The sequence below is a fragment of the Triplophysa rosa genome, linkage group LG15 (assembly GCF_024868665.1).
Source record: "Triplophysa rosa linkage group LG15, Trosa_1v2, whole genome shotgun sequence".
In the NCBI taxonomy this organism is placed as follows: Eukaryota; Metazoa; Chordata; class Actinopteri; order Cypriniformes; family Nemacheilidae; genus Triplophysa; species Triplophysa rosa.
The window spans coordinates 5,176,499-5,198,855 of record NC_079904.1 but is presented as its reverse complement, the minus strand read 5'-3'; the positions used below and the strand labels follow the sequence as shown (position 1 = coordinate 5,198,855).

Sequence of the window (22,357 nt, the reverse complement as noted above, 5' to 3'; positions counted from 1 at the left end):
GTGGAGCGTATCAAAGTTGTAAACTATTAATGTTAAGTCAGTATTTAATTAAAAGGTTTTAATTGAAAAGATGTATACGTATATACATAAACGTATTCATAAACGTGTGTGTGTGTGTGTTCGCGCGTGTATTATACAAATAATGCTTCAACAAAAATGTTAATTGTGTGCCTTAAAAGATAAACACAGTATAAGTGCAATGCTAAAACAAACAAAACAAAAAAACACATTTTGAGCAATAGAACATTTTTATTTATTTAGTTAAACTATATTTTTACTCATATCAACCAATTTTTCATAGAAGCCTACATAATACCATGTACTACACATCATAAACTAATATTACAACATCAAACAAAGTTATAGCACAGAAGCCACACATTTAACAATAAAAATTAAACCTAACTAAATTAGATTAAATGGTAACCTAAAAAAAATCAAAATTCTTAAAACATGCAATTAATCCTGAGGCATGTTTTGTCCAGACACTCATTAAAGAAATTGTCCATATAACGTTATCGCCCTTAAATTCAAAGTGAAACGCTCTTTGTCTCATCATTCGTTTCTGCCTGTGAAAGCTGGAGAAGGGCTTTTTTCTGGTCTTCCTCGTTCCGCGTCAGATAATCAAACAACAATCGATTAACTACACATTTTTTTTCACAAACAACTTTTTACCGTGTACTCTTTCTCACTACTTCCGCCCACTTCCGATCTGAGACTGTGACTCCGCCCACTCCCGGCATGAGGCTGCTGCCTTGTGACTGCTGTGACGTATGGTTCTGCTCTTCTGCAATCGGTCAGTTCCGGACATGCGTATTCGCACGTTCGCGCCACAAAACATGGCGATGACTATGAGCCAAACTGATGTTGAGGTGCAGCAGAAAGAAGAGGGAGATGAGGACGACCATTCCATGTCCAGATCAGACAGGTGAGTGGATGGGGTGTGGAATACGCTCAGTTGACGTACAGTCTTGTCCGATACCGTATAGCCTTCGTTCGACTTAAAAACAAAAGTCCTTTGATACAAGGGTCAGTTTAGTAGCGTAGTGAATGGTTTGATGTGCTTTTTTCCGAGTGTAACGTGGGGCTTATTTTGTCCGATTGTATCTGCAATATACAAAATAGGAAGAATATAATAGAATACGTGCTTTCGATTGGAGGACGATGGCGTATCTGCTGTAACGTACAACCCTGTTGAAAACAATACAAATTCACAATACAAAAAAACGTTTTTCATTACAAATTTTATTATGAACCTGCTTACTATTAAAACCATTACAAAATTCATTTATTTAGGATGTTCGGGCCTTATTTCAGTAGAATTTAGTAGTGTTTTTGTTCCCCTCCACCAGAGATCATTACATTAAAACAAATACATATAGCCATTTCTGTGATGGTTTTTACTCTAGTATTTTTTTCAATAAAAAACAGTGAATCTATTGCCATTATATATAAAGCAGAATTTATATGTAAAAACTGTCAAATTCACATGCATTTCAATTGCTCAGATTTTATTGGCTGCTTTTGTTGGCCCATTAAAAAACCTCACATGGCAAAGGCTAGGCCACATAATCTCTATTTGGTGTTTGTATTCATCTGTGTAAGCCTGGTCTGCGCGTCAAAGCAAACATCCTGGATCACACATCTCGACGCAGCCTTATTATTGTTTCACCTTCACAATAACAAACTACAGTCCTCCATTAGCACCAGTGAGTGTCCAGTCCCTGTCCATATGATGAGAGCCTTACTCAAATGAAGCTCCAGGTTCAGCTGAGCATATGTGTGGTTTCCTGGACAGGATCTGGAGAAAGGTCTCTAGTCCCTCTCCCACACTAACAGAAGTGATCATGTGAGCGGCTTTTTATGAGGGGTTTATAAAGACATGGATTCCCTTTGAGCTCTCTGTGAAACAGTGCTGGATAGCTTTGCTTTGCTCAGGTCAGATGGGGTTGTTTTATGATTTTAAAGGCATATCTGATGGCAGTGTGGACACTCCAACAATGATTGTATAATGTAAGAATGTCTGTTTACAATCTTCAATATCTGTGAAAAGATGCTAACGCAAATCTTTATTATTGAGTTTAAACTTGTTTGCCCCCCTTGGCTTTCATTTAAAAAAAAGTTGTTCTTTTAATTTCATGGCAGTAGCGAGGATTCTCTCGATGGCCTGATGGAACATAGATGTCCTCTCACCCCCTCCTTGTCACCACGGAAACGGAGCACCAGCCAGAGCAAAACGGAGCCTCCGCTTCTGAGGACAAATAAAAGGACAATATACACCGCGGGACGTCCACCCTGGTATAACGTTACTGGGACCACCTTTAAAGAAGCTTTTGTTATAGGTATGTATGCGTTTAATACTTTTTAAACCTTATTCTTGCTATTGGTTTATTATTGGCTTTGGTTGGTATTGTTGCTCAGGAAAAGGTGCGCTCGTACTTGAGTTTGGGGACTTTCTGTTTGGTCAACCAATGGCAGACTGAGAAATAATTTAGGAATGTTTTTTATTGAATCATCACCGTAAATTATAAAAATGCATAAATGGGCTATACATGAACTCTTCAGTCCAAGTCTTTTTTCCATTTAGAAGAACTTTGATATCGCTTGCCCATAGTTTAAGACTTAAAAGATCAAATGAAGTACAGTATATCTAAAAGTATGGTTTCAGTATTTTTGTGAAACTTCTACAGAGGACAAACCCATAGTGTTTTAAACCTTAAGGATTACACTTTAGTTTCAGTCTGTTAATCTGACGCGAGCGCTCCCGGAGCTGAGCTGTGAGGTATTAGCATGCAGTCCATTACTCACAGAGGGCCTGTCGTGCGGGTTACAATTTCACACTTGGATGTGCTCCAGTCAATTATTCCTGTTAAAAAAAGGTCCGGTGTGGCTGCCGTTGCCTGATCGCTTGCTTTTGAGAACGAAAGGAACACATCCATTCATGTGGAATGATCTTCTCTTAACAGAGGTCAGATGCGAGGGGTCAGTTTTATGGACTTCAGTCTACACAATAACAGCAGGCTTTTTGTATTTCCCGCTGGTGTTATCTCATTTTATTGTCTGATGTCTCTCTTTCTTTATGACCCTTTATACTGGGATCTATCTGAAACGTTAGTATCCAAAAATGTGTGTCAGCATAGTACAGTAGACTGTCTATGTTGTTGTTTTTTAGCCTAAAGGCGTGGTTCGTCCAAAACCATTTATTCATCCTCAAGTCATTCATAACCTGTAAATTCTTTTTTCAGTGGAACACAAAGAAGATATTTTGAGAAATGTCTCAGCGGTTTGTGTCTATGCAATGAAAGTCAATGGGGGCCAATGTTGTTTGGTTACCAACGTTCTTAAAAATATCTTCTTTCGTGTTCTGCAGAAGAGTACCACAAGTTTGTTATAACAATGAATTTTCATTGTTGGGTGAAAAATCCCTTAAACAAATATTAGTTATTAGGAATGTGAAAATCTATATGTAGGCACCCATAAATCAAATTTTTTCATTAACTGTGACACTTACAAAATGAGTCAATCATGAAACATGTTCTACCTGTTTCTCAGCATGCTAGGAACAAGCCTAGGCCGACCAGCATTGATGTTAGATAAGAGGTGCCTCCTCTATTTTTGGCTTCCTTTTGAAACAAGCAGCAGTTTGTTGACACATGTTTGCGTCTGGTGTGTTCTGCAGGTCTGTGTGGAGGTAGTGCCTCTGGGAAAACCACTGTGGCCAATAAGATCATAGAGGCTCTAGATGTTCCTTGGGTTGTTCTGCTCTCCATGGACTCTTTCTACAAGGTAACTGATTTAAAGGACCGAACACACAAATGTGGAATCTTGCGCCTAATCCAACACATTTTTCTCAATGCCGTTTCTTCTGCTGACACTTGCACATGGCTGTGCCATTGAGCAGCTTCAAATGGAAGTTCTTCATCTGTTGAAACCATGGTTGATCGCCTTCATTGGATGTGTTTAAAGGCTGTAAGATGTAGTCATTAATCCTTATTTGATTTAATGACGTATCCTCCAGTTTATTAGTGCTCTAATTAGGTGTTTCAGTCAGTCAGTCTGGTTCTCTCTGTGGATTGGATGTCTGTGTGATTATGGCAGGAGATTGCCTGAATATGTGAAAGCCGTGATTTGTGTGATTTCTAGTTTGTAGCGACAGTGTTTCTAAGATTAGAGAAGGGGAGGAGATTGAATCCAGCTTGTATTTCCTAAACTGACTTATTTTCTTCATTTTAGGGCTGTTCAACGATTAATCGCATCCAGAATATAAGTGTGTGTTTACATAATAATGCATGTCTGTGCATATTTATTTTGTATTTTGGAGACACACATAGACATACATGTGTGTATTAAGGAAATGTTGGCATGCATATAGCAGGGCAGTGTTGGCTTGCTCACCGGGAGACTGCATTTATTTATTTATTCATTTATTTATTAGATATTATTTATTAGAATGATCTTGCTTGGTCTATAAACACCATGCAATGTGCTGTGTTTTACGTTTCTGTGTTTTTCTGTTTTTCTTATTTGCTCCTGTAAAGCTGCTTTGGAACAATGCACATTGTGAAAAGCGCTATATAAATAAAATTGAATTGAATATAATAATATTTATATCATATATATATAAACTATTATTCGTTTTTTCTTTTTATTTAAATATCTTCTTAATATAAATGTATGTGTTTATAAATACAAAATGAATATGCACAGTGCACAGACATATATAATGTCAACACAGACTTTTATTCTGGATGTGATTAATCGTTGATGCAAAAATAAAAACTAGCAATATAACACTGCGCCGATATTGACAAAATTTAGAAATTGTATCATGTCTCTGGTGATTTGACTTTTTTGTTGTTGTCGTCTTGCAGGTTTTGAATAAAGAGGAGCAGGAGTTGGCGGCTAAGAACGAGTACAACTTTGATCATCCTGATGCTTTTGATTTCGAGCTGCTGGTTACTGTGTTAAGGAAACTAAAGAAGGGCAAGAGCATCAAAGTGCCAGTTTATGACTTTACAACCCACAACCGTCGTAAGGAGTGGGTAAGTGTGCGCATGTGTGTATGCTTGTGAGCGTGCAAGCATGTGTTTGGCATGATATTTGTAAAATAGGCTGTTCCATGGTGTGACAGAAGAACATTGCAAGCACAAAAACATTACCCTCAGCATCGTTCAATATCACAGAGATCGCAACGTTTTTTTAACGTCTGTCTAAACCTGGTTAGCGTACAATCCACTGAGACAGCTTTTTCTGAATCACCTGTATACTGTATTTTAACACAACTGCAATTCCATCCTCACTCTTGTGTAAGAGAATTCAAAAGCACAAGCTCTGACAAATCTCTAAAATGATAGATTACAGATCTTACTTGCTCATCATTGTCATGTCATGAATTTGTTAAGAATTGCATTTATATGGTCACAGCTGCAACCTGCAATTTCATGCCTGAAAGAAACGCAATGCTGCCGTTCATTTAATCGTGTTTACGGTTGTTCAGGGATTGCATGACTAAAATGTGTAGTGTATGCGTGATTCAGTGTTTATAGGGGTCGTAATGTTAATGATTGTTGATGATAATTGAAGATCTCAGACATGTGCTGGTCAATACAGAGACTGAACAGCCATTGGCAACAAGCCTCACGCTTGTGGGTCTGTTTTAATGGGATCGTGACACCATCAGGGTTCTCCTGTTCTGAAGCAGAAGAGCGTGGCTGAACACTTCCAGTCTCTCAATGCATTCACTCCAGACTGAGTTTGTTAACATCATAGTGTAAGGTTTGATGGGCATGAAATTACAGTTTGTATAGATTTAGCAAAAAGATCTTTGAAGAAAGCTTGCTGGTTGGCTAACAGGTCATTAGTATATATGTGTGTTATATCTATTTTATGTCTGTCAGCTGTCATTATGTAATTCCATTACGTTGCATATTTAATGCATTGGTGAAAATGTGATGCATCGGTTACATTTTTGCAGTCCAGTTAGTATAACAGTATTTTTTTTTGTTTGTTTGCACTTTGCAGAAAACAGTTTACGGGGCCAATGTTGTGATTTTCGAGGGAATTTTGGCCTTTGCCAACAAAGAGCTTTTAAAGGTAAGTCTCATATTATTCTTGTCACAATGGACATTAGATACGTCTCAACCATCACCATTAACTGCGGTTTGTGATTTCACGAAGGGCTTTCGGGGAAAGATAGAAAGAGATGAAGAACAATCTTTAAAAACATTAAGAACTTCATAGACTGAAATATTGAGCATGATGGGAGTTATAAAACAGAGAGAGATGAATGGAGGCGTAGTTAAAGATGAGGTCAAATGAGAACAGAGGTGTGTAATGATAAGAGAGAGAGAGGGGTATTAAAGTCCCAGAGGAAAGTGATAGATGCTAAGTGACGATACAAAGAGCTGTATTAGGTGAGAGAGAGGGAATCATGGGAAGATTATAAAAGGCATTTCTGTTATCCATTAGGTGGCACTGCTTTTGAATGTATAGTCTCATGAAGAGTGCCAATAGTTCACCTCGAAATCAAAATAAGAAATTCATATTTTTTAGTTATTGCTAAATGAGAAATATATTCAAATAAAATTAAAAAGCATTCTATGGTCATTGAGTGTTATTTAATGGTGACTTTGGTTGTGTTGCAAAGCACATCTCGGTAACATGATTAAAATATTGATCAGTTTAGAAAATTTTTGGAACTTTTTTTGCCATGATTTAATTTATTTAATTCATTTTCCTATTTTTATTGTTGGCACCTTTCTTGTAAACACTTTTGTAATGTGGCATCACTTAACAATAAGATTCAAGCCATTAAAATTACTTCATGCATTGAAATATCACAATGATAGCGTTTGTTTCTTGGGCGTCTTAGTTAATGTTCATCTGTACACATACAGTAGTTCATATTTTACATTTTAGTTTAATTAAAATGTATAAATTAACATTATTGTCTATTTAACCGTCACCAGTTGAACCGTCTATTTCTCTTTCCTTTGACTAATGTATCTCATTCCCACAACCACAGCCAGTAGATGAGATTTCCTCTCTGCTCTGTAGTCTTTGTGTGTTTCAACAGCTCTACATACTCATGATCAGGGTTAATGGTTAGTGTATAATGAGTTCTAGTCTTCGCTTCCATCATCTAAAAGAACTTCAACCCTGGATGAAGAATAGACATATTAAAGCCACTTCCTGAAGCCTGGACCAATATCTTGCCCACACCAATCAGGCTACAAAGAAATCTGCTAACTCTGCCCGCGCGTTTACATTTCCTTGTTGTTCTCTGCAACATTTTGTCGTTCTCCTCTCACAATGTAGGTGACTCATTCCTCTTTCTTTGATGCTGAAGGTGAGGGCTGGCAGGGGGAAGCGAGCAGGCCGTTGACAGCTCCCATTGCCGGGTTTCGATCCTACCCCGCGCAGAAATCCATACGAATTAAAATAGGAGCTATTGTGTGCGCATTGGCAAAGCAGTTCGGCCCGAAATGATTTACGAGGGGAATGCAGCAGAGGTGACGCGGGGTGACAAATGTAAGATGGTGTCCGTCACCTAACGAATGGCTCGGTTTTTTAAATGTTTTTCTTGTGGCAGCGTTCATGAATACGGCAAACGCTTACAGCAGTAATTTCCCTTTTGAGATATGTTGGTTAAGAAAGGATGATGAACGACTCTCTGTCTTCTAAAGTTGATATACACGTGACCTTTCAACCCATTCATACACGTTTCTCGCACTCCTGCACACAAAGTCTTGTGAGTTACGCCTCAGAGTGTCGGCAGGATCGCTGGCACTGCTGTTTAAAAGTATTGGATTGTTTATCGTTACTCGAAGATTTAATGCGTTCGGTTTGTCTTGTCGGGCCATTGAATAATATAATATCCGTTTTCAGCGACAGTGTCAGTTCTGGCAGTATGTATGTCTTGGCTTGTTGCTTTCCTGCTGCACTTCATTGCATTAATTGATCTTGACTTAGTTTTTACTGAACAATTTTTTTACTAAGTGAACTGACGCGTTTGCTTTGTTTAAAGATCTGAGATATGTTTTCAGAGAGACCCTGTAGAGTTTGCAGTCAGATCTATATTGATGTCTGGTGTTCTTTGTACCAGAGGTCACCAAGGTTTCATCTTTATGTTCAGTTTCACCCAAAAACTTAAAAATAATCTACACTTCAAAAACGTGAATATTATCATTTATTTATTGTCATGTTGATGCAAAACTGTATGCGTTTGTTTTTCTGTTTGAGAAACTGTTATGCGACTCTTGCCATAGAAAAACTTTACACTGACCTTTCTGTCAATAGTCATTATTCTGATAAATACTGAGTCTAGCCCACATCCAGATGCATCCCTGCACCCATATAACATGTTATTTTGTCTTTACATCATTTAGCTGCTAGACATGAAGGTGTTTGTGGACACTGACTCTGACATCCGACTGGTCAGGCGACTGAAAAGGGACATTACAGTGCGCGGGCGTGACATCGCAGGTGTCATTAAACAATACAACAAGTTTGTCAAGCCAGCGTTTGAGCAGTACATCGAGCCCACTGTGCAGGTTGCAGATATTGTGGTTCCAAGAGGTAGGTGTAGTTCTCAAAACCATTACATAATCTTTTATAACATCATGACTTGCTTTCTTTTGCAGAACACAAAAGAAGATATTTTGAAGAACCAAACATTGGCCCTATTGAATGTCATGTATGGACACAAAACCAATGAGACATTTCTCATAATATCTTTATTTGTGTTTCACAGAAGAAAGAGTCATATACAAGTTTTGAACAAATAAATAATGACATAATTTTTATTTAAGGGTGCCATATTTCTTTAAGTAAAAATCCTTTAATGCATTGAATTGTCAAAATGAATGAATGATCGAAATCCACTGTTTCTCCAGGTGGGGAGAACTTTGTAGCTTTGGATCTGATTGTTCAGCACGTCCACAGTCAGCTTGAAACGGTAGGTGATGAAAATGTGTTCATGACATTAAATAAGAGTGGCTAGAAGGTCTTTGCACAATGAATTACTGAGACTGACCAACATGCATGTTGTTATCCACATGCTCCTGATACACACAAATGTTGCATGTGTTTGCATTTGAAGCCCATACCATGGTACACTGTAAACCCGGATAAGTCGGCAATACTCAAAAACATTAAGGCAACTCGTTGAGTTTAAGAATTTCTCGGTTTAAGTAAGCAGAACTTTCAAATTTTGATTAATGTGCATAAATCAAACACCTTGACTTATGCAACCCAAAATGAGCAAGAAGAGACTGATCTCAGAACTGGCATTAGCACAGTTATTGCTCACTGGTAACATGTCACATGTTACAGGTTACATGTAGCCTCCCACAGCCTAAGCACATGCACCACTCTTCTGAACAGTGGTAACCACAAAACTGAAAAATATGTCAAACTCTTCTAAATATCCAAGATAAGCCTTTAACTTTACTGAAAAACACAAAGTAATCATATCTTAAAATATACTCTCCTAATGCAGTCTGACGCAAAGCATGCTGGGAATTGGAAATCCTTCTCGACCAATTATGTTGAATTAACATGTTTCAATTAAGTAAATTGAACAAGGAGCTTTTTTTTTTTTTTGAGTTTGTCAAAAGTTCAAGTTAATCAAAAATAATCATTATACTTGGTTCAAAAGTAAAAATGTGTTTCAGGAACTTAAATTATTTGATAAAATTAAGTTAACATTACTTAATGTGTTTGTTTATTTTAAGCATTTGGGTTTACAGTGTTTAAGTATGCTTAGCTTTGGAACAGCCACTATCATTACAATTACACAATGCTTTTAATGCAAGTCTAGCGCAGCGCTCATAGACTACGTTAACACTGCCACCAAAATCAGATTCTGCGCTGATTTAAAGCTTCACGCGCCATTCTGTTGACGGAAGTAGCTTGGTTGCCAAACATTAAGCATGAGATTATAAACATAAGCCGTTGCACTGTCTACACAGCACAGGAGCCACACGATGCGATGCAACAAATGACTAGAATCCATTTTAATAAGAAATTTTGCCACTGGATATGGCACGATGCAATATGATCAAAAATATTTTCTATTGTCTTTTATCGCTTGGCATCCATCACTCGCGTGCGGTTTGACACGGTGGTAAAACATAATTTTTTTACTCAATAGGATGGTATGAAACTAAATGGTAAAAAAAATCTTGGAAAATGACTAATTGTTTTGCTAGACAACACCCTTATAGGGAGCCTCAGAGATGACGTATTTTTGTATGCAAACCCCGGAAACAAGTTAGCATTTTAGGACTTCCGGTTCCATCGCCCCAAAATCTATGGGTTTTTTAATGGGTTTTTGGTAATCGCCTGAAATAAGGTCTGTGGTTAACAAAACCTCTAAATATTTTCACGTTTTATTCTATGACATAAAACACACCAGTTATAACCCGCTCTGGATTTTTTTAAAGCCTATTGTGTCTTAAAAACGGCGGTTGCTAACAAGTTGCTAAAAGCTACTACTTCCTTTGGTGGGAACGTTAGACGTCATCGCGCATATAAATCTCATAAATAATGCAACATGGGCACAAATCTCTAAAAACGTAGATGCGGATTCATTCACAGAGTAATTACTTACCAGGGAACACATTTTTAATAAAGTTTGAAAGAGTTGTCGAAGTCTTGGTGGTGGTGACGTTGATATCGAGCGACCATATAATGGAGTCTGATTATAGCATCATGTTAGCTTTTTACTTCTGGGTGATTGTTTTTCGGCTTCAAAAGTAACAAAGGTTGTTCATTTGTAAAGACTATATGACGTCTAAACAACATAAACCTTTGTTAATCACAGAGCCTTTTTTTGGCGATCTTCCAAAAGTCTATGGGAAAAATGCATAAGCTTTCGGGCGAGGGAACCCCTGCAGCGCTAACTTCCGGGTTGGCCTACAAAAACACGTCATCTCTGTGGCTCCCTATTCATCTGGTGTCGTGTAGAGCCATTTGAAGCTGCGATGAAACTGAAATTTGAACCTTAACCAACTGCCCCCCGTTTTAGTACATTATATGGATAAGAACCCTAGAAAGCTTTCATCAAAAGCCTCAATTTGTTTTCGGCAGAAGAAATAAACACACGGATTGTATGACATGTGGGTGAGTGAATTATCATGAAATTTTAATTGTATAGTGAACTACTCCTTTAAGCCCATTGCACATTGAGTCCGAAATTTGCGTCCGAAATTTCCGCACGTTAAAAAATAAATACGACCTCACGTTGTGTCAATCACATTTACACACTGCCTCCGATATTTTCGTCCGTCATAAAAAAATTCGGACCGGGTTCGATTTTCTGCGTTTTTCGCATCCGTCAAGCATTTTGAGTGGCCTTCAGAGACACCGTACAAACAAGAGCCAAATACGAAAAATGCATGCGAAAATTTCGGACTGTATGTGCAAAGACCTTTAATGTAATAATTAAAATTCTCTTTCTTTGTAAAAACACATTGATCAGAAAACTCGAGACGTATTTTATACATGGATGCCATTTGGTATCAGAAAAAGCGAGCATCCATATAGAGCAAAAAACATTAGCATTGATGCCCATGACAGCCCATCACTCTGCATACGTTCATGCCTTAATATTTGGCACAGAAATGGTTCAGAAACGGTTGAAATGTCATCATAATATAGCCCAAGATGGAAAATGCATTTTGTGTCATCACTTGATTGATCACAGTGAGGAATAGTGGATCTGTTAGACTAATGACACATGTACTTCTCTACCGAAGATATAATACTCTAAACCCGTAGAGACACATCAGGGTTTGTCATCGTGTAGAGGTCACGGTTAAAGTTTTCAGTCCAATTAATACTTAAGATCTTGAGACAGATCTGAATAATATCTTTTTTTAAAAGTAGCATCGAGTTTTGCTGCAGTTATAAAAGTAAATGGATAACCTCCAAAGCTTTGTCAAATTTAGTGTCTGTCTATGTGGTATATGAGGCCATCCCATGATTCCACAGTCACCCAGTGACGATGAATGTGCTGATAAAGACTGTTAAATCACAGCCTGTAGCGTTTTTATTTCGAATTGTTGGAGATACTTGAGGCATTAAAATATAATGGGGAAAATACAAGCATGTGATTGTTTCAGGTTAAACGTAGGAAATATTTTGCCGGTATACCATGGAGAGGGTGGGGGGCTAACTGTTTGGAATGGCTTCTCTCAGTGGATATCTCATTTCATGAGTTTGTCTGTTTTTCTTTTCTTATTTTATTCTCCTCCCGTGCGTATTTGTAATGAAATACTCGCTAAACCCTCGACCGATTGCTCTAACCATCCCAGCGTGAAATCACAGTGAGGTACGGCTGCTATTTGCCCATCCTGTCTCATCTCTTTCTCCCACATTCTTTCAATCCTGTCCTTCATCTGTCTCCTTTTTTCCCTCAAACCTGCAGATGTGCAGTTGAAGACAAAAGTGTTAAGTGTCGTCTGGATGCAGTGTTTGATATACACAACTACATTACTTACTTTTGTTGAAACAAAATGTAATTGTTAAATGAGAAATCTAAAGGTATCAGGGTTATAAAAGAAGGTACGGTTTCTGAAACCTTTTTACTGAAAAACTTCGCCACGGTCGAACTTTGTACTTTTGTCTTTGTCTTCACTGTGTTTTCTCCTGATGGCTGTTGCTAACACGGGCCAGGGGCTATTTCAGTGGTTTTACAACTCTTAAAAACCAATAATGTACATTCAGTCATTATCATTACATATTTATTTTTCGGCAAGAAGCACCTCAGAGTTCAAAACCATTGACATAATCCAAACCCGAGCTCATGTTGCCTGTGTCTGTGTTACTGCTGTTTCTGGTCTTTATCGACTTTAATCAGGTCGTGTTCTTTTCTCTCTTTCTCTCTTTTCTCCGTCTGGTCATCATTGTGTCCCAATGAACATTTATTCCCTTCTACAGAGGAAACTCCGCTGGGATATGTGAGGATAAATTCTTGCGTCCTCTCGTTCCTTAAAGCTTCATTTTATTTATTTTATTGAATCCATCTTCTGCAATCCCTTCTCATTTGATAAACTTGTTTTGTTAATTCACTAATAACTGGTGCTTTTTTCTTTTTTTTAATCTTGTAATTTAAATTTATTTTCAGATCATCCAGAACAGGCAGTGAACATTTCCCTCATCGGTTTAATGCTGTGTCCTAACTAGGTACAACATGATGTAGTCTTAAAGGAAAAGATCACCCAAAAATGAAAATTCTGTCATCATTTACTCACCCTCAGATTGTTCCAAACCTGTATAAATTGTTCTGCTAAACACAAAGGAAGATATTTGGAATGTCAGTAACCTAATAGATCTCATATCCCATTGACTCCCATGGTATTTATTTTTCCTACTATGGCAGTAAATGGGGGATGAGATCTGTTTGGTTACTGACATTCTTCCAAATATCTTTTCTTTGTGTTCATTGGAACAATGAAATTTATACAGGTTTAGAACAACGTGAGGGGCAGTAAATAAAGACAGAATTGTCATTTTTGGGTGAACTTTCAATTTAAAGGGACAGTCACTGAAAAAAAAATTCTGTCATTATTTACTCACCCTCGAGTTGTTCCAAATCTGTATACATTTCTTGGGCACCAAATAGTTCTTGGCCAACATTGACTACCATAGTAGGAAAAAATACAAGTGCCCCAGAACTGTTTGCTTTCCTACATTCTTCAAAATATATTTTTTGTGTTCAACGAAATTTATAAAGCAATTTATCCTACTATGGTAATCAATGGTGGCCGAGAACTGTTTTTTTACAAGCATTCTTCCAAATATCTTTCTCTGTGTTCATTAGAACAAAGTCATTTATACAGACCTGGAACAACTTGAGGGTGAGTAAATAATGACACAATTTTTGTTTTTTGGGTGAACTGTCCCTTTAAGTGATAAAAGTCCTCAAAAGTAAATGGTGGGTGGCTCATGCAGTTGAATTGGTCTAAAATCCCTCTTCTCATGTTACCCATCAAACATGCTCTGATTGGCTTTTTTGTCACCCTTGTGATTGCCTAGTTAGGAGAGGGTGTGAGCTGTCTTTCTGGATGGATGTAGGGTTTGTGGGCTGAGGTTTGCCAATACTCTGAATCAGTTAAATGTTTCATGTTAGTATTTATTTGGATTATTATGTGCTGCACACAATGCCATCTTGAAGTTTACACTATTAATTCTTAATATTAAATACTGAATTCTTGTGCATCAGATCATTGTTTTTGGCAAGCCATAAGGTCCGTCTTCTAGTGTCCTATTAATTTAAAAGCCTCTTCACACCAAGTCTGATCCATTAATTGCAAACTTATTTAATTGAACATTTGCATTCATACATTATTTTTAGGGCTGTCAAACGATTAATCGCATCCAGAATAAGAGTTTGTGTTTACATAATATACACTCACCTAAAGGATTATTAGGAACACCTGTTCAATTTCTCATTAATGCAATTATCTAATCAACCAATCACATGGCAGTTGCTTCAATGCATTTAGGGGTGTGGTCCTGGTCAAGACAATCTCCTGAACTCCAAACTGAATGTCAGAATGGGAAAGAAAGGTGATTTAAGCAATTTTGAGCGTGGCATGGTTGTTGGTGCCAGACGGGCCGGTCTGAGTATTTCACAATCTGCTCAGTTACTGGGATTTTCACGCACAACCATTTCTAGGGTTTACAAAGAATGGTGTGAAAAGGGAAAAACATCCAGTATGCGGCAGTCCTGTGGGCGAAAATGCCTTGTTGATGCTAGAGGTCAGAGGAGAATGGGCCGACTGATTCAAGCTGATAGAAGAGCAACTTTGACTGAAATAACCACTTGTTACAACCGAGGTATGCAGCAAAGCATTTGTGAAGCCACAACACGCACAACCTTGAGGCAGATGGGCTACAACAGCAGAAGACCCCACCGGGTACCACTCATCTCCACTACAAATAGGAAAAAGAGGCTACAATTTGCACGAGCTCACCAAAATTGGACAGTTGAAGACTGGAAAAATGTTGCCTGGTCTGATGAGTCTCGATTTCTGTTGAGACATTCAAATGGTAGAGTCAGAATTTGGCGTAAACAGAATGAGAACATGGATCCATCATGCCTTGTTACCACTGTGCAGGCTGGTGGTGGTGGTGTAATGGTGTGGGGGATGTTTTCTTGGCACACTTTAGGCCCCTTAGTGCCAATTGGGCATCGTTTAAATGCCACGGCCTACCTGAGCATTGTTTCTGACCATGTCCATCCCTTTATGACCACCATGTACCCATCCTCTAATGGCTACTTCCAGCAGGATAATGCACCATGTCACAAAGCTCGAATCATTTCAAATTGGTTTCTTGAACATGACAATGAGTTCACTGTACTAGAATGGCCCCCACAGTCACCAGATCTCAACCCGATAGAACATCTTTGGGATGTGGTGGAACGGGAGCTTCGTGCCCTGGATGTGCATCCCACAAATCTCCATCAACTGCAAGATGCTATCCTATCAATATGGGCCAACATTTCTAAAGAATGCTTTCAGCACCTTGTTGAATCAATGCCACGTAGAATTAAGGCAGTTCTGAAGGCGAAAGGGGGTCAAACACCGTATTAGTATGGTGTTCCTAATAATCCTTTAGGTGAGTGTATATCTGTGTACTGTGCATAATAATTTTGTATTTATTAACACATACACATACATGCATATATTTAAGAAAAATCTCAAAATAAATAAACATTTATATATAATTTCAATTATTGGTAAATATAAATAAACACATGTAATTATTTTCAAAATAATGTATTCATGTGTATGTGTTTGTATTAGTAAATACAAAATTAATATGCACAGTACACAGACATATATTATGTAAACACAAACTTTTATTCTGGATGCAATTAATCGCGATTAATCGTTTGACAGCCCTAATTATTTTATCTACAAAAAAAATGGTGCTATATTACGCTAAAAGTGGTTCTTGGCTTGTAATCATAGGGAAACCACTTTAGTATATAGAAGTATATCTTGGTGCTATAGAAGTGGTTCTTCAGAGGTTCTTCAGTGGTACTTTGGGATAACTGAGGTGCTATAGCACCGCTTCGTATAAAGAACCTGTTAGGACCCTGTATGGTTCTTCAGAAGAACCACTGAAGAACCAAGACATGGTTCTATGTTGGTTCTGTGTTTTATATGTTGAGTTGAATCCAGTGTTAAATTGACAAGCTATTTATTTATTAATAATTCATCCATTTATTGACCTTGTTTTCAAAGTTGTGTTAAAGGGGTCATATGACAAGGCTAAAACCAATATTATCGTTTGTTTTAGATGTAATGCAATGTATATACACGACTTAAGGTTAAAAAACGCTGTTTTTCCACATACCGTGCATGTTTGTATCTACTCTTTGCCCCGCCTCTCTGCAACGCGCAGATTTATTACAAAGCTCATCGCTCTGAAAAGCGAGGTATGCTATGATTGGCCAGTTAACCAGTGCGTAGTGATTGGTCGAATACTGCAAGCGTTTCACGGAAATGTAACGCCTCTTACCATATTTGGAACATCAGGTTCCAAAGCAATTGTACTGACAGGTACACCCACCTTACTTGCGTATACATTTGGGCGGTCTTAGTCAAATCATACAACGAACTGACGTGGATTTGTGGGGGTGTGGTTACACGAGGCGTTTCAGGCAGATCTGGGTGAGCATTCGCTTTTACATAGAATGCATCTTTTGTTTCCGACACTTTCATTTGTGCAATTTTACGTGTCTAATACATGCATGGACAACTTATAACACACCAAAGACACAGAAAAACACGTATTCACGCCATATGACCCCTTTAAATAATAGTGATTATAATTTTGTCATAATCGAGCAGCCTTAACTATAGCTAAGATTGCCAGACCATAAACCATAGTCTGTTTTTCTGGAATGTATTTATACAAAAAATTCAGACTTGTGACGTGAACGGGCTTTAACTCTGCGTGGATGTGCTACCATAACACTGACATTGTATTTTTAACCCATATTCGTACTGGGAAAAAGTCAAATCCAATTGCATTTGTCTCTTTTCCTGTTGCGACACGTATGGGTTGATACTTGGTGTACTTGTTTGCTCTCGTCCAACTCAAGCGTAAGGGAAAGTTACTAAATGTCAAACATATGTGCCACATAGATCTGCCCTGGCGTCCGCTCACCAGGGTCAACCTCTACCCAAGACCCTGAGCGTTATGGAGAGCACCCCACAAGTTAGAGGAATGCACACGATTATCAGGTACAATCTTCGTAAATGTGCACACCTGTAGGAACGTCATAGAAATAGGTTTGGAAATTTTTGTCATAACCCTCCTTACATATAGTCAACGTGTTTTCTTGTCCGTGCACGTCCATGAAACCTAAGCTACATGATTTATTACATAATTATTCTTGAGCAAACCGACTGAATCTTGAATTGTATTTGTAGTTTCTGTGTCATGTGTACAGTAGTTGGGTAATTAAAATAAACTATTGACCGTTTCTTCTCTTTATCTCACCTCTCAGACCTGTGCTTACTGTTTACAATACCGTTCCCTCCTCCAAAACACACATCATTTCTCTTCCATACAACTGACTGTGTCCTTTGCCCCCAGGAATAAAGAAACCAGTCGGGATGAATTTATTTTCTATTCCAAGAGATTAATGAGGCTGCTTATAGAACACGCCCTGTCCTTCCTGCCGCTGAAGGTGAGTGGACCATCATTAATGACCAGCCACAAACTTTTACTCCCGCTGTTACGAGCTCTGGATATTGGCCGCGTAATACAGCAATACATATGAGTGTCAGGTAGTGCGGTCGAGGGCGAATTAAGATTTTATAGCGTGAAGTGAAGCAAGTCTGTTTTTATGTATTTTATTCGGTTTTATTGCTCTGATTCTTGTTTCTTCTTGTCTTTTCAGCCGGTGTCGGTTGAAACTCCACAAGGAACTGTATATGAAGGAAAGAGGCTGAGCGGGAAAAGGGTTTGTTGTTATTTTCATGCTTTTTGGAAATAGGCAATAGTTAAGATCGCTTGCAATTGCTGTTACTGTTTTTGTTTGAGGTTATTAAGGATTAAACTTTGGCATAGAACTTATCTGCGAACCACATGACTTGTTGAAGACAAGCGTACCTCTCTAATTGATTGGACTGTTTGTTTGTTTTTATGCCTGGTGGGCTATAAAACAGGTTGAAAAAATGCATATTTTCTTTATTCTGTGAGCAGGCACCATTTACAAATTCCTCTTAAATAAAAGAAGCGAATTATTGTGTCTGGTTGCTTGATCCAGTTGCATGAATTTGACTAAAAATAGTAGTAAAATTAAAAGAGTATTTTACTATGGCTTTTTACATCATATGCCTTTAAATATTTGTGACTTTGTGCACTTGTGTGTGTTTTTGATAGATCACTGGCGTGTCCATTCTGCGGGCAGGAGAGACCATGGAACAGGCCTTGATGGCAGTTTGTAAGGACATCCGACTCGGAAAGATCCTCATCCAGACCAACCACGACACGGGAGAGCCCGAGGTATCGCCTTCTCCTCCCATCCAGCTGCCGGCACTCGGACACATCTATAAACAATCTGTGATCAGAATGTTCATGTTATCATGTGTCCTTGTGTTCTCAGCCTTGGTAGGACGACGTGTATGATTTACTGTTCTCCAGGTCATGGTCTGCTTTTCATTGCTGATGTTGGCAGATTTGCCATCTAAGCCTGTTTTTAGATGACTAATAGCATGTGTGACTATATTTATGATAGACAGCTCTGTGCTGGGGGTTTTTAGACACATTGCGGACACATTGTTGTAGGTAAACATGTGGTGTATAGCTCCCTCTAGCTGTACGAAACATTTGGTACACTATAGCAATTATGTATCAGAGATTTATGTACATACCCTGGTGTACTTAAAGGGGTAGTTCACCCAAAAATGAAAATTCTGTCATCATTTACTCACCCTCAGATTGTTCCAAACCTGTATAAATGTCTTTGTTCTGCTAAACACAAAGGAAGATATTTGGAATAACGTCAGATTTTGAGCAGATCTCATCTCCCATTGACTCCCACTATAGTATTTATTTTCCCTACTATGGCAGTAAATGGGGGGGGGCGAGATCTGCTCGGTTACTGACATTCTTTCAAATATCTTCCCTTGTGTTTAGCAGAACAAAGACATTTATACAGGTTTGGAACAATCTGAGGGTGAGTAAATGACACAATTTTCATTTTTGGGTGAACTATCACTTTAAAGAAATGGTTCACCAAAAATAAAATTCAGCATTTACTCGCCCTCATGTCATTTCAAACCCGTATGACTTTCTTCTGCAGAACACAAAAGAAATGTTGAAGAACATATCCCCAAAAAAAACAAAAAAAACAATGGCCCATGTTGACTTCCAGTGTATGGGCACAAAACCACTCATTTTTCAAAATATCTTCTTTTGTGTTCCACAGAAAAAAGTCATATACATGTCTTTTACTTGTATTAGGACAGTTCTTAATGTTAAACCTGAAAAACAGAAAATCATTTAAAAGTACTTACTCAATATTATAACTTTAATATTTTCCCATAGTTTGATGCATATATGTAACAAGGCCAACATCTTTACCCATAACATCTCCCATAACAACAGCTGGAGGCTGTTTTGTGTCTGTTCTTACTTTAAGAGTTCAGCACTGCCTACATATCTCTGCTCAGTCTATAAATCTGTCTTATTATGATCTAATGTCTTCCTCAGCTTCATTATCTGCGTCTGCCCAAGGACATCAGTGAAGACTATGTCATACTGATGGACAGCACAGTGTCAACAGGAGCAGCAGCGCTCATGGCTGTCAGAGTTTTACTTGTAAGTTGTAATGGCACCTATGAAGGTATCATGACCGTTTTGTAATTTAGGTACTTTCTTTTTTCAAATTCCCAGTGCATCGTGGCTGCTCTTTTTTTTCCCATTATGACTGATTTGTTTCAGTAAAAATACCTTCGGTTTTATGCAACAAAGTGATTTTAAATAGTCAAAGACACATTCTTTCTGAGTGCAAAGTTCACACAAGTTTGAGTTTTGCAAGTCTGTCTGTCGGTTCAATGTTATCAACATGACCACAGAGGAGTGTAGAGATTACCGTTTGAACCACAATCCCCTTATATAACTATTTTAAATCTGCTTCTAGGATCACGATGTCCAGGAGGACAAGATCTTCCTGCTTTCTCTGCTCATGGCGGAGATGGGCGTCCATTCGGTGGCCTACGCCTTTCCCAAAGTACGCATCATCACCACTGCTGTGGACAAGAAAGTCAGCGATGAGTTTCACATCATTCCTGGGATTGGTAAGACTTCAACTATGCTCTTTACTAAGCCAATAAAATGACCGCAATGTGATCTGAGAAGTGACCTGTTTTGTTTTCACTTTGTTTCCAAGTCTAAATTGGTTTGTATTTTCTTTTGGATCCTATTTTTAAATGTATCCTAATCCAGATATGTTGTTTTCCAGGTAATTTCGGGGACCGTTACTTTGGAACTGATGCTCCTTCAGACTGGTATGAAAGTGATGAGGGGATGGACTACTAAACTCGCTGAGTGACCGTGTATCTGCTTGCATCGGAGGAGGGAATATTTAAGCACTTAATCTCATCTGATTGTGGACCCATCTCTCTGCCCTGTATAAGCGTACGCCTTAGCCTCCTTTTGGCGGTCAGAAATCAAAGCTTTTCTCAAAGTGCCCACGTGACTGGACAGCAATGCTAATGTTAAGTTTGAGTTGGTATGCTGAAGAGGCACTCCACCATTTCTCTATGGCATACTATTATAGTAGTACTATTTTTCCAATAGTACAATACTGTATATACACATGCATTTACACCGGTTGAGCAAAGTGTCATACCATGTTAGTATACAGTATGCTTCATCAATCAGCCTAATTTTAGCCTGACTGTATTGATGCAGCTTTGATAAAGGTGCAGAATGTTAATAGCTTTATAGTAGCCCATGCACAAGAAGCGAATTTAAAGATTTGGGTCATACATAAAGTTGTTTACTGCAGTTCTCTCAGTCTGCAAAAACTCACAAGTTATCTACTGTTTGTTGTACTGTACATTCATTTGTATATTTTTTTCAATTGATTGGTGAATTGGTTCACACAGATGACAAGTGCCAATCTTTTTTTGTATTGATTGGTGCATTAGCTCAAACAGATGATAGGTGCCAATCAATACATCGGTCAGCATCTACCTGTTAGTGTGCATGTGTGAAAATATCAAAAATTTAACAAGGGACTTTTGTTGATACGAGATGAAGTCCAAAGGATAAATATTTCTTTTTGTTTTCATAATGCATTACAGTACCACAGGGGGACAAAATCAGGGTAATAGTTTATGCTTTGTTGCAGCCATTGTCCGGGTTATATACTTGAATTTTAAAGTGTAGATAATGTGTATTTATTTTTCATTGGTTTGCCCGGTGCCTGGTTAATTGGAAGCAATGATAGATTTGCATTGACAAAAGTGTAAGAATAGTTATTGGTGGACATTTTTGGAGGTCTGTTATTAACATCTGAACCAAAACAGAGAGAAGCGTTTGCTTCTTGCAAAACTCCACTGTTACATGTCATCTAAGGCACATAAAATTGTTTTGTTGCCTTTGTTGGGTCTTTGTGTAGAAAATGTGTCAATATGCTTTACTTATTTAATTAAATTAAATAGAAAATTGATTTGTATTTTTGGTCATATTTTGCTAAATGTAATTTTGAAATAGTTTGTCTCAGGACCCTCCATGTAATGTTGTTTATTTTTATGTTTGTGTCTTTTATTTTATGTACAGTAAAGAAATGCTTGGTTATATGTATTATTTTTAATACAGAATAATCAAATATTATCAGTGAATCACTTTGTTACCTACTAAATGTTACCCAAATTCTGAATAGAAACTATCTCTGTCCCCATTGAGATGCGTACTGTGTTAATGTTGTTTATGACTATCCTTGTCTGTTTACAAACACAAGCTTCCAGTCTGACCTCTAGTGCTGTAAGCCATTCCAGTCCAGTTATATTGAAAATATTTGTGTCTAAAAAGCTCAATAAAATATATTGAGGCTGATTCTGATTAAATTCATCTAACAAAAACATCTACTTAATTAACATTTAATTTTGCGTGACATAAGAGTTTAATCACGTGTCCAAGTGGGAAAAATATTCATTCTCTTATATTCCTCTGCAAAAGAAAATCCCCAGAATCTTTGCTCTGCACAAGTTAAGGCATTACGTGTGGCATGCTACTACATATAAATACTATAGACTTTATCACTTTAATTACTTAATGAAATCATGTTATCAAAGTCATTTATAAATGACGCTCCCTC

At 37.9% G+C, this 22,357-nt stretch overlaps 1 protein-coding gene across 3 annotated transcripts; it reads left to right on the top strand.

Annotated features, from left to right (window-relative positions):
• Positions 1-792: 792 nt before the first annotated feature.
• Positions 793-22,101, top strand: si:ch211-243j20.2 (uridine-cytidine kinase-like 1). 3 transcript variants are annotated; one of them, XM_057353359.1, is made up of 15 exons: positions 793-928; positions 2,146-2,342; positions 3,680-3,786; positions 4,872-5,042; positions 6,022-6,093; positions 8,388-8,577; positions 8,895-8,956; positions 12,943-12,962; positions 17,166-17,264; positions 17,620-17,713; positions 17,927-17,989; positions 18,412-18,534; positions 19,744-19,851; positions 20,174-20,330; positions 20,495-22,101. In XM_057353359.1, exons 1-15 carry the CDS (start codon positions 810-812, stop codon positions 20,569-20,571), a joined length of 1,659 nt encoding a protein of 552 aa, XP_057209342.1. In that variant the 5' UTR covers positions 793-809; the 3' UTR covers positions 20,572-22,101. The 3 variants fall into 3 exon arrangements, with proteins under 3 accessions (XP_057209342.1, XP_057209343.1, XP_057209344.1); XM_057353360.1 differs by lacking the exon at positions 12,943-12,962 and adding an exon at positions 12,318-12,334; XM_057353361.1 differs by having other exon boundaries at positions 795-928; positions 2,149-2,342.
• The last annotated feature ends 256 nt before the right edge of the window (positions 22,102-22,357 follow it).

Excerpts from the sequence above, each read along its gene's own strand:
- si:ch211-243j20.2 (XM_057353359.1), top strand. The coding sequence starts at position 810 with ATGCGTATTCGCACGTTCGCGCCACAAAACATGGCGATGACTATGAGC. Across the intron at positions 5,043-6,021 it reads ACAACCGTCGTAAGGAGTGG|AAAACAGTTTACGGGGCCAA; the intron begins GTAAGTGTGCGC and ends TGCACTTTGCAG. Across the intron at positions 18,535-19,743 it reads ACGACACGGGAGAGCCCGAG|CTTCATTATCTGCGTCTGCC; the intron begins GTATCGCCTTCT and ends TGTCTTCCTCAG.